The sequence below is a fragment of the Hemitrygon akajei genome, chromosome 4 (genome assembly GCF_048418815.1).
Source record: "Hemitrygon akajei chromosome 4, sHemAka1.3, whole genome shotgun sequence".
NCBI lineage: Eukaryota > Metazoa > Chordata > Chondrichthyes > Myliobatiformes > Dasyatidae > Hemitrygon > Hemitrygon akajei.
This window is the reverse complement of record NC_133127.1, coordinates 74,245,758-74,264,670: the sequence shown is the minus strand read 5'-3', so window position 1 is coordinate 74,264,670 and position 18,913 is coordinate 74,245,758. Positions and strand designations below refer to the sequence as shown.

At 40.7% G+C, this 18,913-nt stretch overlaps 1 protein-coding gene across 6 annotated transcripts in view; it reads left to right on the top strand.

The window, feature by feature from the left end:
- Window positions 1–18,913, top strand: part of kiaa1109 (KIAA1109 ortholog) — a 447,188-nt gene that overhangs the window by 109,430 nt on the left and 318,845 nt on the right. For all 6 annotated transcript variants that reach the window (XM_073042844.1, XM_073042847.1, XM_073042845.1 and 3 more), the window contains exons 16-17: window positions 7,039–7,194; window positions 9,982–10,079. In XM_073042844.1, coding sequence (XP_072898945.1) covers window positions 7,039–7,194; window positions 9,982–10,079 — 254 coding nt within the window. The remainder of the gene's footprint in view (window positions 1–7,038; window positions 7,195–9,981; window positions 10,080–18,913) is intronic.

Here is an 18,913-nt window from a genome sequence, read left to right as displayed (position 1 = left end):
TTAATTCGGGTCTGGGACCCAAGAAATGAGAGAGAGACGTCGAGAATACGCAGGGTTTGGAATGTGTCCTGGCCTCAGCAAGACGGAACCACGGATAACGGCTGTTGTCTCTTGGAGACGGAATTGTGTATTGAGTACTGTACTATTCATTGAAGCCCTCAGAAGATGACCAGAGTGGGCTGGTTGAGGGATTGCATCATCCCAACCTGATTGACATCTGAGACCCCGTGAGTAAGGATAAAAGAGGGTCTGGGGAACAACCCCTTTAGACGCACCAGGAGAAACGCTAGAAATCCCGTGACAGCGTTTAATAGTGACAGCCGGTGGGGCTCGCGTGCATCCTTTTCCCTTGCCTGGGAATTGGCGGGCTCGCCACGGAAGAACGGCTTTGGCTAAAGGAGAGGCCACACCAACGGAACTCTCGAAGGTTCGAAATCATTAAAAGGAAAAGCTGGCAAGTTTCTAAAAATCTCTCTCTTGACTCCAACCAAAGGCTGCAGCCTGAATGAACTGAGTGACTTTTATATTTCCATCGGACAATACATTATCCCCTAGACAACGATAGTGCTATTTCTTATTGATTATTATTATACCCGCACTTTTAGATTTAGTATTGACGACGTATAGTATCTGTATGTTTGCATTGATATAATTTTTGTGTATTTTTACCAATAAATACTGTTAAAAATAGTACCATCAGACTTCAATGGACCTCTCTATCTTTGCTGGTAAGTGACGCAGTTACGGGGTTCTTAACAACAGTCCGTATCCTGGCAAAAACTACACCATGAAGGCAAAGGAACACTTCAAGCAACTCTTCAAAAAGACTATTGAAAAGCACAAGTCAGGAGATGGATATAAGAAAATTTCCAAGTCACTGAATATCCCTTGGAATACAGTTCAGTTAAGTCAATCATCAAGAAATGTAAAGAATATGGCACAGCTGTAAATCGGCCACCCTCAAAAACTCAGTGACTGTGCAAGAAGGGGATTAGTGAGGGAGGCCACCAAGAGACCTATGACAACTCTGGAGGAGTTACAAACTTCAGTGGGTGAGATTGGAAAGACTGCGCTTATGACAACTGTTGCCCGGTGCTTCACCAGTTGTAGCTTTATGGGAAAGTGGCTAAGAGAAAGCCACTATTGGGGGAAAAACCTCACATGAAATCTTGGCTAGAGTCTGCCAGAATGCATGTGGGAGACTGTGAAGTCAGCTGGAAGAGGTTCTATGGCCTGATGAAAGCAAAATTGAGCTTTTTAGTCATCAGATTAAGCACTTTGTTGTAAGCCAGCCACTGCACATTATCAAAAACACACCATCCTCACAGTGAATCATGGTGGTGGCTGCATCATGCTGGAGATGATCTGGTGATGCTTCACTGCAGTAGGCCTTGGAAAGCTTCTGAAGGTTGTGGGTAAAATGATTACACAAAAATATGGAGAAATCTTGGAGGAAAGCTTGATGCAGTCTGCAAGAGAACTGTGATTTAGGAGAAGATTTGTTTTCCAGCAAGACAATGACCCCAAGCATAAAGCCAAAGCTGCACAGGAATGGCTTAAAAACAACAAAGTTAATGTCTTGGAGTGGCCAAGTCAGAGTCCAGACCTCAATTCAATTGAGAATTTCTGGTTGGATTTGAAAAGAGCTGTTCACTCATGATCCCCATGCGATCTGACAAGAGGTTGAGACGCTTTATAAAGAAGAATAGAGAAAAATTGCAGTATCCAGATGTGCAAAGCTGGTAAGACCTATCTACACAGACTCAAAGGTGTAATTCCTGCCAAAGTTGCATCTACTAAATACGGACTTGAAGGGGGTGAATACTTCAGCAATCAGTTTTGTGTTTTATAATTGTAATTAATTTAGATCTGTTTTCACTTTGATACGAAAGAGTCTTTACTGTTGATCAGTTTCAAAAAAAGCCGAGTTAAATCCACTGTAATTAGATGTGGTTAAACAATAAAACATGAAAACTTCCAAGTAGGGTGGGGGGGGGGGGGGGGGTTGGTGAGGTGAATACTTTTAATAGGCACTGTATTTGTATAAATGGTTTGCATGGGAATATGGGGGACATGATTAGTATGGGTGTATCACAATTGGTGGTATTATGGCTCGTAAAGAAGCTTAAGTTTGCAATAGGATATTGAAAATTGGGAAAGTGACCAAGAAATGGCAGATGGAATTTAACTCGCGTGTATGAGGTGATACAGTTTGGAAAGCTAAACCAGCCCATTAAGTGCATAGTGACTGAACTAGGAAGTGTTAATGAACAGTAAAACTTAAAGGTACAAGTCCATACTGCCCTGAAAGTGGCAACACAGGTAAGCAGGGTGGTGAGGAAGAAGTTGGGTGTCATGTCACACCCTTGCTTAAGGTCAGACGTGGAGTACAATGCGCTGTTTTAGTTGCCACACCACATGAAAGATGATTAAGCTAGACAGGATGCAGAAGAGATTCATAAGGATATAACCTGGATTAGTGTGCTTGAGTTATAAGGAGAGATTGGATAGGCTGGGTCAGTTTCATTGCAGCAGAGGAAACAGGTGTCATGATCGAAGTATATAAAATAATGGGAAGGGTAGATAGCTATAGTCTGTTTTCCATAGAGTATTTAATGCTAGAAGGAATAGTTTAAGGTGAGAAGTGGAAGTTTATATGACAAGTTGAGGGGGAGAATTTTAATACCAACACAGAGTAGTTGGTATTAAGAATGAGAACCAGAAGATGCATTTGAATGACAGAGGTACAGAGGGATATGGAATTAATCCAGATGTGGGATTATTGTGGCTATGCATGATGGCTGGCATGAATGTTATGGGCCTTGTGTTTCTAAGCTGTACAGCTCTGATTGAGTTCCTGTCTTTGACACTCTACATAAATTAAACTGCTTTGAAACTGTGCTTTATAGAAACATAGAAACATAGAAAACCTACAGCACAATACAGGCCCTTCGGCCCATAAAGTTGTGCCAAACATGTCCCTACCTTAGAAATTACCAGGCTTACCTATAGCTCTCTATTTTTCTAAGCTCCATGTACCTATCCAAAAGTCTCTTACAAGACCCTGTCGTATCCGCCTCCACCACTGTTGCTGGCAGACCATTCCACGCACTCACCACTCTCTGAGTAAAAAAACTTAACCCTGACATCTCCTCTGTGCCTACTTCCCAACACCTTAAACCTGTGTCCTCTTGTGGCAACCTTTTCAGCCCTGGGAAAAGCCTCTGACTATCCACACGATCAATGACTCTCATCATCTTGTACACCCTTTTTACGGCTTCCACATCCTGTAGCGTGGTGACCAGAACTGAGCACAGTACTCCAAGTGGGGTCTGACCAGGGTCCTATATAGCTGCAACATTACCTCTCGGCTCCTAAATTCAGTTCCATGATTGATGAAGGCCAATACACCGTACTTCTTCTTAACCACAGAGTTAACCTGCGCAGCTACTTGGAGCGTCCTATGGACTCAGACCCCAAGATCCCTCTGATCCTCCACAATGCCAAGAGTCTTACCATTAATACTATATTCTGCCATCATATTTGACCTACCAAAATGAACCACTTCACACTTATCTGGGTTGAACTCCATCTACCACTTCTCAGCCCAGTTTTGTATCCTATCAATGTCCCACTGTAACCTCTGACAGCCCTCCACACTATCCACAACACCTCCAACCTTTGTGTCATCAGCAGACCTACTAACCCATCCCTCCACTTCCTTATCCAGGTCATTTATAAAAATTACGAAGAGTAAGGGTCCCAGAACAGATCTCTAAGGCAGACCACTGGTCAGCAACCTCCATGCAGAATATGACCCGTTTACAACCACTCTTGGCCTTCTGTGGGCAAGCCAGTTTTGGATTCACAAAGCAATGTCCCCTTGGATCCCATGCCTCCTTACTTTCTCAATAAGCCTTGCATGGATATCTTATCAAATGCTTTGCTGATATCTATATACACTACATCTACTGCTCTTCCTTCATCAATGTGTTTAGTCACATCTTCAAAAAATTCAATGAGGCACATAAGCCACGACCTGCCCTTGACAAAGCCATGCAGATTATTCCTAATCATATTATACCTCTCCAAATGTTCATAAATCCTGCCTCTCAGGATCTTCTCCATCAACTTACCAACCACTGAAGTAAGACTCACTGGCCTATAATTTCCTGGGCTATCTCTACTCCCTTTCTTGAATAAGGGAACAACATCCGCAACCCTCCAATCCTCTGGAACCTCTCCTGTCCCCATTGATGATGCAAAGATCATTGCCAGGGGCTCATCAATCTCCTGCCTCGCCTCCCACAGTAGCCTAGGGTACATCTCATCTGGTCTTGGCGACTTATCCAACTTGATGCTTTCCAAAAGCTCCAGCACATCCTCTTTCTTAATATCTACATGCTCAAGCTTTTCAGTCTGCTGCAAGTTATCTCTCCAATCACCAAAAATTTTTTCCATTGTGAATACTGAAGTATTCATTAAGTACCTCTGCTCTTTCCTCCAGTTTCATACACACTTTCCCACTGTCACACTTGATAGATCCTAATCTTTCATGTCTTATCCTCTTGCTCTTCACATATTTGTAGAATGCTTTGGGGTTTTCTTTAATCCTGCCCACCAAGGCTTCTCATGGCCCTTTCTGGCTCTCCTAATTTCCTTCTTAAGCTCCTTCCTGTTAGCTTTATAATCTTCTTGATCTCTAACATTACCTAGCTCTCTGAACCTTTTGTAAGCTTTTCTTTTCTTCTTGACTAGATTTACTACAGCCTTTGTACACCACGGTTCCTGTACCCTACCATAACTTACCTGTCTCATTGGAACGTACCTATGAAGAACTCCACACAATTATCCCCCGAACGTTTGCCACATTTCTTCCGTACATTTCCCTGAGGACATCTGTTTCCAATTTATACTTCCAAGTTCCTGCCTGTTAGCCTCATATTTCCCCTTACTCCAATTACACATTTCCCTAACTTGTCTGTTCCTATTTCTCTAACAACTCTATTATTATTACACCGTCTGCAGGATTTGTTACCCTATCTCCTCGATATCCCTGTTACTATTGGGCGACCTATAAAAAACACCCAGTAAAGTTATTGACCCCTTCCTGTTCCTAACCTCCACCCACAGAGACTCCTTAGACAATCCTTCCATGACGTCCACCTTTTCTGCAGCCGTGACACTATCTCTGATCAACAGTGCCATGCCCCCACCTCTTTTGCCTCCCTCCCTGTACTTTCTGAAACATCTAAAACCCGGCACTTGAAGTAACCATTCCTGTCCCGGAGCCATCCAAGTCTCTGTAATGGCCACCATATCATAGTTCCAAGTACTGATCCATGCTCTAAGCTCATCTGCTTTGTTCACAATACTCCTTGCATTAAAATAGACACATCTCAAACCATTGGTCTGAGTGCATCCCTTCTCTATCACCTGTCTATCCTCCCTCACACAGTCTCTATGTTCTCTCTATTTGTGAGCCAACCGCCTCTTCCCCAGTCTCTTCAGTTTGGTTGGCACCCCCCAAAGTGTTCTAATTCTACACTTCAGATAATTCATGCTTAATCTACCTTTCAACTAATCTGCCTTGGTTTGCTGATCAATCCAAATTTTTCAAGTTGAATTGTCACTTTCCATAATTATAGACTCAAGTAATTTGATGTCCTGGTGGTGCAGCAGATAGGCATGCTGTGTCAGATCCAGAGACTTGGGATTGATTTTGAACTTGAATCGTGAATTTCAAAGGTTAAAAGGTCCAATTTAATGTCAGAGAAATGTATACAATATACATCCTGAAATGCTTTTTCTTTGCAAACATCCACAAAAACAGAGAAGTGCCCCAAAGAGTGAAGGACAGTTAAGCGTAAGAACCCCAAAGTCCCCCCCAGCTCCCCTCCCCCCCACACGTAAGCAGCAGTGAGCAACAATCCCCGCTCCCCCCACTGGCAAAAGAAGCACCGGCACCACCACGGAGCACGTAATCATAAGCAAAGCAATAGCAAAGACACTGATATGCAGTTACCCCAAAGACTTACCGTTTCACCCGCCATTCGACATACCACAGATTCTCTCTCTCCATAATAAAGGAGAAAGAGGTGTCTCCATTTTCTCAGCGAGCGGGGAGACGTCACAAACAACTCACTGGTTTATGATGTTAAAAGTCCATTCATGTCGCTTTTGTCGAACTCTGTGCCTGAAGATCGCAAAGATCCCGGGTCTTCGGGCCCACAGCAGTAGATTTTCCAATTCCCCCAGCGACACACGGGTCTCCTGCCGTGACACCGACCCTCAATCCGCCCGTCTCCAGAGCCCTGAGATCTTAGGCTTCCGAATTCGAGCTAAACTCTCAGCTCGAATCCTTGGCGTGCCGAACAACGGCCGGTCCTGAAACCCTGAAAATGGGTGCCATTCCCGCAAAGAACCAAAGTCAGCGTGTAACTCCAGGTCAGGGTCTTCAAAAGAACCCTGAAAGGGAAAAATAAAGATATTAAAGCTGGAAATAGAGCTGTTTCCAAAGATGCAAGCAAAGGGGTCGCTATTTAGTGTCATCTTAACTTTGCTCTGCCTAAATAAATTGCAGGTTTTCACAGCAAATGAATTTGGAGAAATTTGTGAAATTTGCAGGTTTTCTCTGTGACCTCATGGGTTTTCAACAGGTGCTCATTTTTTCCAACATACCAGAAGCATGTTCCTAGCTTAATTAGCTATTGTAAATTACTCCTTTGTGTAGGCAGAATGATCAAATAGTAGTTGGTGGGTCTGTGAAGTGAAATGGAAGAGCTCTGAGGAAATAGGAAAGGAAGGGATGAGCCATGAGATTTTTTTCCCCTGTTGGAGATAGCATGGACATGAGAGGCTGAATGGTCTGCTTCTGTTTTATTAGTAAGTGGTAGATATCAGGCTGACTTGTACATTATTTCCAAGTTTCTGTTCTTTTAAATTAATTGTGAAATAATTCTTACTATTTTTGCTAATTTATATTTGCTTTGTTAAGTTCTGAATATTGTTTAACCCTTGTGCAATCTTTTCTTCAAGACTTAATACAAGATTGGGCCAGTGATAGTGCTCCAGATATCTACTCATTTGTTCCATACACTTGGAAGATGAAATTGATGTTTCATCAGTTTGAGATGATCTGGGCAGCTAATCAACACAACTGGGTAGATTGTTCTACCAAACAGCAGGAAAATGGTATGATGCCTAAAAAAAAACCCTTTCTTATTTCATTATAGATTTATACAATTTGCCTGTAACCTTTATCAGTAGAGTTAAAATTGTATCTTGATGTGACCCAAAGGTACTGTTCATCTTATTTGCTTCAGCTGTTTGTAATGGTTGTGAGTGAATGTCACTTTTAGTGGAATTCAGACTTGTTGAATGACCTGATCATTGCACCACATGACTGTAAAAGAGAAGCAGATTTATCTGTTGCACCAAGAAAGCCATACAAAATTTATATAAATTAGGTTTTAAATAAATTAGTTACTGTAAGTGGCAAACTGGTGAATTTTATTCCTTTTTACTTTTTTGTTAGTAGGAAACACAACCTTGTTGAAAAAATTGAACACATTAACTGCAGAATGTCAATCTGAGGATTGAAATAATTTTAAATAAGGCTTGTATGATACAAAAAGCATTTGAATTGTGGTGCTGAAGACTAACCATCTTTTCCCTCTTCTTTGGATTACTATTAGTAGTTATTGCAAGATGAGAAGCATTTCTGCTTGCTCTGGTGTTAAGTGCTTAGAGATGTATTCATTTTGAGTTCTGCCAGAAAAAATTAAAATTTATATTTTATCTTCAAGCATGAGTTTGAACTTGACAGTTTTGATTTGAGAAATTCCTGCATTCCACTTGTATCATAGGGCTTGGCCTTAAATCAGAAAGTTTTACTCCTCCCCCACTCCTCACCGGCTTCCCAGTTTGTACACTCTTGACACATGGAGTTGGTCTTTACCAGATACATTTCCAATATCCTGGGAATTATGACCTCCTTGATTTTAAAACTAAAAACAATATTGTGACAGAGACCTCCAGTTTTCTAAAAAGACACCTTTTCCTGTCCTCTATTCTTGTGCATTAAAGTTCTTCTTAATATTTTATCATTGTTTTGACATTAAATAGGTATAGTTTTGTTAAAAAATTAATCTACTTTTGTGAATGACTGTATTTAGAATTGTGCTGGAATCTCACCTTTGAGCGAAGCAACATGTATTCTCGAGTATAACGTATGGCAAGCTGCACAGAAAAATGTTGGCTGTTAGTTATAAAATAAATTGCCGGTTTTTGCAGCAAATGAACTTGGAGAAATTCAGAAATGCTTGTGCCCCATATGCTCTAATATTCATAAGGGCTGTTAACAAATTTCTGCCTTTGTCTTTCTTGAGAAACCACATTTGGTGAATCCTATTGCCTGTTAAGCTCTTCTGGAGGCCTGTGTACATGAGTGTACTGGAAGCAATAAGTAATGACATACATCTGTTGTGTCTAAGACAATTATATTAGAAACACTACTGACAACTGGTAAAACATAAACCTGGTTTTATTCAAACATTTGTTTGCAAAGAAAAAGTACAAGCACTTGTAACTTGCACCTGCACCCTGCATCATTTTTATTCTAATCTTTCAGACAGCCTACCACACGTAACTTCGTAAAAAGATCACGTTAAACTTCAAGTAGACAGCAGTTATTATCCTCCCTGTGTGAATCCTTTCAGCCACCTTTTCAAATTTGTGGGATATGATTTCCCATGCCTAAAGCCAAGCTAATTATCCCTAATCAGACCTTGCTTTTCCAAATGCAGATAAATCCTGTTCTTCTGATCCCTGCTGAACTTTCCCAGCACTGATGTAAGACTCACTGACTTGGTGCCCTAAAGGTCCCTGCTGCTCTTTTTAAATAAAGGCATAACATCAGCTATATACCTGTATTCCAGTACCTCGCCTGTGGTTATTCAAGGTATAATACTTTCTGAAAAGTTGTCAGCAATTTCCTCCCTTCCCTCTCATAACATCTTTGGATACATGTCAGGTCCCAAGGATATTTATCTACTTTTAAGCATTTCAAGATCTTTAACAGCACGTCCTTCATAATGTTGATAAATTCTGGGATATTTGCAGTGCCCTCTCTTGAAATCTCTTGCTTCCATATCCTCCTCCGTGGCAAATACAGATGTGCAATATTAACTTAAGAACTTTTCCAATTTTTTTTGGCTCCACACATAGATAGCCATATGGATCCTTCATGGGACTGATTCTCTCTGGCTATCCTTTTCCCCTTAATAAATTTCTAGAATCTTATAGGATTCTCTTTTAACTTTTTTGCCAGTAGTACCCTGTGATCCCTTTTCCTCCTCATTATTTCATTCTTAAGTATGCTCCCGTCTCCTTCATACTCAAGGGACATGCTTGATTCCAGCTGCTTATACCTGACACATTCTTTTTTTTCCTTGTCTTGACTCTAAATATCCCTTGGAAACCAAGATTTCCTAATCTTGTCGGCCTTTCCCTTCTCTGTATCAGGTGCTCATTGACCCTGATCCTTTGCTGTCTCACTTATAAAAGCTTCCGACTTGCCATGCAGTCTTTATCTGTGAAAAGCTTGTTGCTATCATATTTTGCTATTTACTGTTTGATGCCATCATCAGCATTGGCCTTGTCCCTAACCGTTCCTACCTTCATCCATAACTATCTTGAAAGTAATAGTTTTATGGTCATTGATTCCAAATCCAGACCTCCAGTACATAAATTTTATGGCGTTCCTTTGGAAGCTTAATTTTATTTGGTTCTATAGAATTTGGGTGATGTTTAAAAATGATTGGAGGAATATGCTTGTTTCCAATTTGTGTGAATTGTGTTTAAACATTCCAAATTGTACAATGAACAGTTCATAATAATGCTAAACTATTGCTCACTTCCTAATAAATTTAAGTAATATATTTTAGTTGTTTTAGAAACTGATGCATTGTTCTTTTGCAGTTTACTTAGCAGCATGTGGAGAAACACTGAATATCGAATTCTCATTGCCTTTCAATGACTTTGTTCCTGAAACTTGCAACACAAAATTTTGCTTGAAGGTATGTATTATATTTAAGCAGAAATCTACAATTTATTGATGGTAATCAGCAAGGAAAAGTCAGAAATAACAGGAGTTTGTGCCAATATTTTCCATGTAGCTATCAGCAGCTTCAATATTTCTGTAAGATTACAATTTTTTTTGATGTTGTCAGCCATTCCTGTTCTTTTCCTAAGTACACCCCTTGGCAAGGAGCATAAAGTTCTGGCAATCCCCAAAAACTTGAGTAGAGAATGACCGAACTGGAGCAAGTGAGTGTTTTCTCCATTTATTTTAAGTGAAGAAATGGCTGAAAACATAATGTCAGTTAAAGCTCACCCAGAGATGACATGTACAGCAAGAGTCTAAAAGGTTGGATTTACTTCATACCATTTTTCAAAGCTGTTCATAGATCTTTTATAATGATTTTGAATCTTTCGAGTATTTGACAGTTTTGTCACTTTGGTAAGTGAATGCAGGGTTTTTTAAATTTTTGAGTGTCCCCTCATATCTCTTCAAGTTGATAGAGATTTTGTAGAAAAACATGCTCAGCTTGCACCTTGATATTAAGTTTTAGGCCTCTGTTGTTACTGGAAATATGTTTTTTAATGTACCTTTAAAAGATGTATCATAAAAAATAGAAAATTAAGTTATTTCAATACTTCTATTTGAAATATCAAAGGTTTTAATTTAATTGAGGCTTGAAATTCTAAACATTGGCAAAATGTTTTTGGGCAATCACCCAGAATTGTGTTGCTTTGGGCTTATTTCATGGATATCTGGAGTCCAATAACCTAGTGCCATAAGCTGCCTGAAGAACTAACAGTATTAAAGTTTTATTATAAGCAGCTTCCTGGTAAGACAAAAGTACAATTTATTCAGTTCACTTACTCAAAGGACACCTTTGTCTTGCAGGTCTCTGACTGTTAGGCTTGTTCTTTGGTATACTTTGTTCAATGAGTGGAGCTAGGTGTCAGCATGTGCAAATTCACACTTTTTTGATAACTGATAACTGAGTTTGGGCAACCTTCCTTTTAGGGTATACTCGCTTTAGTTTGAATAGTATTTTCCTTAGTTCTGAAGATTAAATCAGTCTTTTGGGGAGTTGTGAGGTGCAATGCTGTGGTAAGCATGATTGATAACATAAGGCATTTTCACAGTTTTATAAGTTTTTTGTGAAATTAGTTTTCTTATGGACCAACTGTTTAGCATCATGGCTTTCATTATGTTATGTAGCAAAAAGAAGGTGGTGAGAAATTTCTGTGAGCTTTCAAATTTAGGTGTTCCATGGTCCCTTCTGGTTGAATGAGTCGGTGACTAGTGAGGTCAGAAGGCCATTGAAAGTGATTGACATTCCTTCCATTTGTTTAAAGAGTTGTGCATTAAAGATCATGTGCACTCTGCTTTCAGATTAGTGGAATCCACTGTACAGCTCAGGCGTCAGCTCTTTATCCACTGGATGGAGGTGATTGGGGAACACTCTGGTGCTGAAGTTTCTTGTAGCAGACTATAGTCACTATGGATGCCATTCCTGATTATAGTCACAAATATTGTGACTCTGAGGTTCCTTGGTATGTAGTCATCTGTTCATATGGAGAGTTGGATTGTGGATTTGCAACTAAGGCTCTTCATTGCTGAACTTTAGAATTTTAGTGGAAATACTGCCTGGCTTTGAGCAATAGTTTTTTTACAGTATTACCTTTTCATTGACTTACTGGTCATGACAGGTAGCAGGGCTGAACTAAATAGGTTGTTATGCATGGAATCAAAGAAATGTCATGGCTAGCATTGCAGTTGAAGAGGTCTTTGAACTGCACTTTCCAGTGGCTGTCAACCGCCTCTCTGTCTTTGATTAGTATTTCTATAGCATTCCTTTAGTCTCCCGCTCTACCCTTGTCTATTGCTGTAATACTGTCTTCCTTATTAATAATTATAACAATTTTATTCCTCTATGCATCATATTCATAATTCTATCACTGCATTTGTTGTCCTTCCCCAGTCAAGCCAGAGAAGCTCCAGATTTGAGTACAGGTTTCCCCCGCAATCTGAAAGTAGAGTGTTCCTATTAAACCGTTTATAATCCGAAATGTCGTAAAGCGAAGAAGCAATTACCATTAATTTATATGGGAAAAATTTTTGAGCATTCCAGACCCCAAAAAAAATAACCTACCAAATCAAAGCAAATAGCACATAAAACCTAAAATAACATATAGTAAAAGCAGGAATGATATGATAAATTTACACCCTATATAAAGTAGAAATATTGTAGGTACACTGTAGTTTCACTTATCAAACTCGGGAAGGAGCAGCGAGCCAAAATCGTTTTGGAGAAAAAAAATCGGCACATACACGCATGTGCAAACAACTGCCTGCACAAGGCTTCACGGTCATTGTAGTCTTTCTCGGGGTAAACACACGTATAAAGTGGGCGTCTTTTTTTCGGTTAGCGAAAATAGGTATTAATGTAAGTCTTTCGTAATAGCAAGTTGTCGTAAATCGAACATTCGAAAAGTGGGGGACACCTGTACATAACTTAGGTTGATATATTGGTATCAAATTACAAGTTGCCAGAGGAGCTCAATACGTCAGGCAGCTTCTATAGAGTGAAATAGAGTGTTAACGTTTCAACTTAAGCACCTTTTATTTGTGCCCTTCTTAGACATACTAATATATTTATCAGAGCTGCTGTATTTTTTAGATGCTAAACTGAACACTTGTATTAGTTTTTTTGTTTTTGTTTTTTTTAATTATTTTTTTATTAGTTTTTCTATACATTTTACAAATTAAAAACCCCAAATCCCAATGAGGAACATTAATACAGTGCAAAATTAAGCATACAATGACAATATGCTACAAAGGAAGAGAATTTGACAAAAAAGCACCTAAATTGAAGACAAGTAAACTTAATATCCTCCCCAAGCCCCACAACACCAAAAAAAAACAACTCCAGACCAACCACAACACAATATAGAGAGTATAAATCAGGACAATCAAACTCCCAGACTGTGAATACACTTAGCAACAGAGGATAATAATGCCTACTACCAGAAAAAAAAAAGGGAGCTGAAAGCAAGGGACCGAGAAGAAAAAAAAAACCCTAGTCAAGAGGAAGGTTATGAAAGTACTCGATAAAGGGTCCCCAGACCTTATGGAACTTTAGATCCGAATTAAGAACTGAATAATGAATTTTTTCGAGGTCCAAGCAGGCCATAATGTTGTTAAGCCATTGAGCATGAGTGGGCGGGGCAATATCTCTCCATCTAAGGAGGATCAAGCGTCTAGCCAGGAGAGAGGCAAAGGATAATATTCGGCATTTGGTCAGACTCAGACGTAAATCTGTCTCGCCCCAGAAACCGAACAAAGCAATTAAGGGGTTTGGTTCTAGGTGCTGATTCAGAATACACGATAACATAGTGAAGACATCTTTCCAAAATTTCTCCAAGCTAGGACAGAACCAGTACATATGGACGAGAGAGGCCACGCCCCTCTTGCATTTATCACAGAGCAGACTAATGCCAGGGTAGAATCGAGATAGTTTAGATTTAGACATATGGGCTCTATGAACAATCTTAAACTGTAAAAGGCAATGGCGAGCACAAAGAGAGGTTGAGTTAACCGATTTGAGAACTGAGTCCCAGCTCTCATCGGATAAGGAGATATTTAAATCCTGCTCCCAGGCCATTTTAATTTTATCCACAGGGGCCCGTTGTAAGGCTGCTAATTTATCTTGAATAATTGATATTAAACCTTTACCTAGTGGATTAATGGGAAGAAATAAGTCCATAGCATTTTTCGCAGGCATTTCAGGAAAGTTAGGAATTAAAGGAGCAATAAAGTGTCTAATTTGGAAATATCTAAAAAAATGAGCATTGGGCAGATTGAACTTAACAGAGAGCTGCTGAAAGGAAGCGAAGCGATTATCAATGAAACGATCTTCAAAATGTCTAATGCCCTTCCTATACCAAACATGGAATGCTGAATCGTACGTAGTAGGTAAAAAAAGGTGATTATGTGCGACAGGGCTGGAAACGGAAAAACCGTGGAAACCATAGCATTTCCTAAGCTGAGCCCACATACGCAAAGTATGTGTAACAAGAGGGTTAGCTATTAATCTGGACAGACTACTAGGGAGTGCAGAGCCAAGAAGTGCAGAGATAGGTAATTCTTTAGTGGAGCTCAACTCCATTGCCACCTAATTAGGGCACTCGGGTTGGCCGTGGAAGAAAGACCAAAAGGTAGCACAACGTATATTAGCTGCCTAATAATATAAACGAAAGTTAGGTAAAGCCATGCCACCCTCTTTTTTAGATTTTTGGAGATGGATTTTATTAATTCTAGAGCGCTTATTCTTCCACAGATATGACAACATAATAGAGTCTAAGGAATCAAAGATCTAGGAATAAAAATTGGGATAGATTGAAATAAGTATAAAAATTTGGGGAGAACATACATTTTAACAACATTAATACGACCTACCAAAGACATAGATAGAGGTGACCATTGTACCAGACTCTGTTTTATAGCATATGAAAGATTGGTAAAGTTTTCACGAAAGAGATCTTTAAACTTCCTTGTGACTATAATTCCAAGATAAGTAAATTGATTATGGACTACTTTAAAAGGGAGATCATGAAATGTTAGTTCTTGTGCTTCTTTATTAATTGGGAAAAGTTCACTCTTAAGTAAATTAAGTTTATAGCCAGAGATCTGGCTAAACTGGTCAAGAAGTGAAAACATTAGAGGTAAGGATGTAGACGGATTTGAGAGAAAGAGTAATAAGTCATCAGCATAGAGAGAAACTTTATGCTCAACACCCCCTCTCCAAATCCCGGTCAATTCAGGACAATTTCGAAATGCTATCGCCAAAGGTTCTATAGCCAAATCAAAGAGAAAGGGACTTAAGGGGCATCCCTGACGGGTGCCACGTTTGAGATTAAATACCTGGGATTTCTCAAAATTAGTTAAAACAGAAGCAGTAGGACACAGGTACAGCAATTTGATCCAAGAGATGAAACTTTGACCGAGGTCAAATTTTTCTAAGACTGCAAAAAGGTAGTTCCACTCTATACGATCAAATGCTTTCTCTGCATCGAGGGAAATAACACATTCAGGAATCCCAGTTGGAGGTGAGTATAAGATATTAAATAAACGCTGAATGTTAAAAAAAGGGAGACGGTTTTTAATAAAACCTGATTGGTCATCAGAGATAATGGAGGGAATAACAGTTTCTAATCTATGAGCCAACACTTTAGCTAATATCTTTACATCAACATTGAGCAAAGAAATCGGCCTATACGAGGAACACTCTGTTGGGTCTTTGCCCTTTTTTAATAGAAGAATAATAGATGCCTCATTGAAAGAGGGTGGCAATTTGCCGTAATTAAATGAGTCAGATAATACTGAAAGTAACTGAGGAGAAAGAAGTGAAGAGAATGATTTATAAAATTCTACACAGGGAACCCATCAGGTCCAGGAGATTTCCCTGAGGACAGTGCAGAAATTGCAAAAGATATTTCTTCTGATGATATAGGCGCATTAAGTTTGGCTTTAAAATCAGATGAAAGTGAAGGAATATTCAGATTCTTTAAAAATTGATCAACAGAGATATTGTCATTCAAAGATTCAGAGGAATAAAGCAGAGAATAAAAATTTTTAAATGCGTCATTAATTTCTAAATGATCCGATGTAAAGTCTCCGTTCTCCTTCCGGATCTTTGTAATATGTTGTTTGGCTTTGGAACGCCTCAGCTGATTGGCTAGAAATTTACCAGACTTATCGCCATGAATGTAAAAGCGACTCTTGCTTTCGAGAAGTTGGCGTTCGACTGGTTGAGTAGACAGAAGATTAAATTTAGTTTGGAGTTCAACGCGCTTCTTGTATAATTCAGGGTTCTTAGTTTGGGCATATATTTGATCCAAATCTTTAATCTGGTTAATGAGGTCAGATCGATCTGCACGGGATCTTCTGTTGAGATTTGCTATGTAAGAGATTATTTGACCCCTCAGATATGCTTTCATGGCATCCCAGACAATCTGGGATGGCACTTCAGGTGATGTATTAGTGTTAAAATAAAAGGTTATCTGATCCTTAATAAATTTTACAAAATCATCATCCGATAATAAAGTTGAATCAAACCGCCAGTGTTTATTCCTCTGAGGGAGACCAGGAAAGTTCAGAGAGAGGGTAATTGGGGCATGGTCAGAAATCAGTATACTCTGATAGTCACAAGAGTGGACAAATGGGATAAGTTGGTTATCGAGTAAGAAATAGTCAATTCTAGTGAAGGTATGGTGAACATGTGAGAAAAAAGAATAATCTCTCTCCGTAGGATGGAGGAAACGCCATATATCAGAGATACCAAAATTAGAGAGAAACGATTGGATAGCTAAGGCAGATTTAGTAGGTGATCTGGTAACAGAGAACGATCGATCCAGTTTAGGATCCAACCAACAGTTGAAGTCACCACCCAGTATAAGAGAGTATGAGTTTAAGTCTGGTAGTGAGGAAAAAAACCGTTCAAAAAAGTTAACATCATCAAAGTTGGGGGCATACAGGTTTGCTAGTGCAACTTTAGTGTTATATAGTTTACCAGAAACAATAATAAAACGGCCATTTGTATCAGATATTTTATTATGGAGTTCAAAAGGAATATTTGAGTTAATAAGAATGGAGACTCCCCTAGCTTTAGCGGCAAAGGATGAATGAAAATGCTGACCCGCCCACTTTGACAGAAGCCGGGAGTTATCAAAACAACGAATATGAGTTTCTTGAAGGAAAGCAATGTCAGCTTTGAGTTGTTTAATATGTGAGAATACCTTCCTCCTTTTAACAGGGTGATTCAATCCTTTTACATTCCAGCTCACGAATTTAAGTGCACTAGCCATTATCAATTACTAATGTATAAAAGGCAGCAGGCATATGTAACACTTACCCAACAGGCTGGTATATGTCTAGGGGAAAAAGAAATCCAGCCACACACCAACCCCGCCTCCCGTTCACGCAGGTGCTGTGAGAATCGAGTTTATGCCTCGCGCCCCTGCCGGCAGTATCAAACTCACAACAAATACCGGTATGACATACACTTTAAAGAGTTTACTAAAATTAAAAGAGTATTAGGCAGTACAATATATATATATACAAGAAAAAAACAAAAGGCGCCAACTTATCAAAGTTCAGTCAGTTTAGTGCACATCGGTGGAGCTCATCCAGCGAACCATTCGACTCCTCGGTGGTCGTCCTCCCGAAACTCCCACTTCGGACTCCCCGGTGGTCTCCCGAGCGCACGTCCTGCTTCCTCGGCGTCTCCCTCCGGACTCCTCAAGCCCGCGCAACCCCTCCCCCAAGGTCCCAGCCTCACAAAACACAATAACATTCCCCATTGATTAACAAGTGAATACAATTACCATATCAGCCATTCTAAAGTGAAACAACGGCGAGAGAAACTTTTAACAGACAAAGAAGCATTCCTACTCGTAACAAACCAAAGAAGCCCTTTTTAGTAACATACACAGGACATTGTACATTCTCTCCCCACCAGCAAATATCATGCCCTCATGGCATTACTAGAGTTCCCCAAAGTTTCTTGCAACACCCAAAACCCAACCCAGGTGCAGAAAGCAGTGACATAACTACCCAGAGCAGTAGAAATCACACTCGGTTCTCCGGGTACCACATATGTCAACCTCTCTGGGGGGCGCCTAATCCTCTGAGATCTCCATACCCCTTCTGCCCCCCTGGGCTCCCTCTCTGACAGACCCTCACCCCCTTCCTCACGGGGGTCCTCCCTCACCTGAGATCTCTCCGGCTCACGCTCAGGCTCCACCCTCTCTCCCACCACTGTTGGCTGCCTCTCCATCTGACCCTCAAGACCTTCCCTCCTCTCACCCAATTCAGTATGGGAAGGGCCAGGAGCCTCCTCTCCGGGTACTGGAGCACCAGCGAATGGGAACAGGGGCCACTCATCTGAGTCGTCCTCTTCCGAATCAGTAGCCATTTCCGGGCGAGGGACCCGTCCCCGCTCTTCAGCAGCGGTCTCTTCCCTTTCTCTGCACCCGCGCAGAGTCCTTGTACTGGGCGTAACCTCCCACTCTTGCTCCGTATCCACCTGCACCGCTTGACCCAGCGGCAGCATGTGATTCCGATGTAGTACCTTGATAGGACCTTTCCCATCCTCAGGTTTCACCCGGTAAACTGGCAGGTTCGGCATCTGGCTTTCTATTACATAGGGGCTGGCCGCCCATCGGTCTGCCAACTTGTGCTTACCAGGGAGTCCCAAATTCCGTAAAAGGACCCGGTCGCCCAGCAATAATTGAACAAACTTCACCTTTCGATCATACCGCATCTTATTCCTCTGGTTTTGTTTGGTAGCCGCTGCCTCGGCCAACTCGTACGCCCGCTGTAACTCCCTCTTCATGTCGGACACATACTTTAGATGGGACTTCCCGGGTAATTCACCCACTTCACCCCCAAAACACAAGTCAATGGGCAACCTCGCTTCCCGCCCGAACATCAGATAATAGGGCGAATATCCTGTAGCATCATTGCGAGTACAATTGTAACAGTGAACCAATTGTCCAATATGACGACTCCACCTGCTTTTCTGCCCAATCTCCAGCGTCCCGAGCATATCCAACAGGGTCCGGTTGAACCTCTCTGGCTGCAGATCTCCCTGTGGGTGATACGGGGTAGTCCTGGATTTCTCAACCCCAAGCATAGTCAGTAATTCATGGATAAGGCGGCTCTCAAAGTCCCGCCCCTGATCGCTATGGATTCGCCTGGGAAGGCCGTAATGAACAAAATACTTCTCCCATAACACCTTCGCCACTGTCGTCGCCTTCTGATCCTTAGTGGGAAATG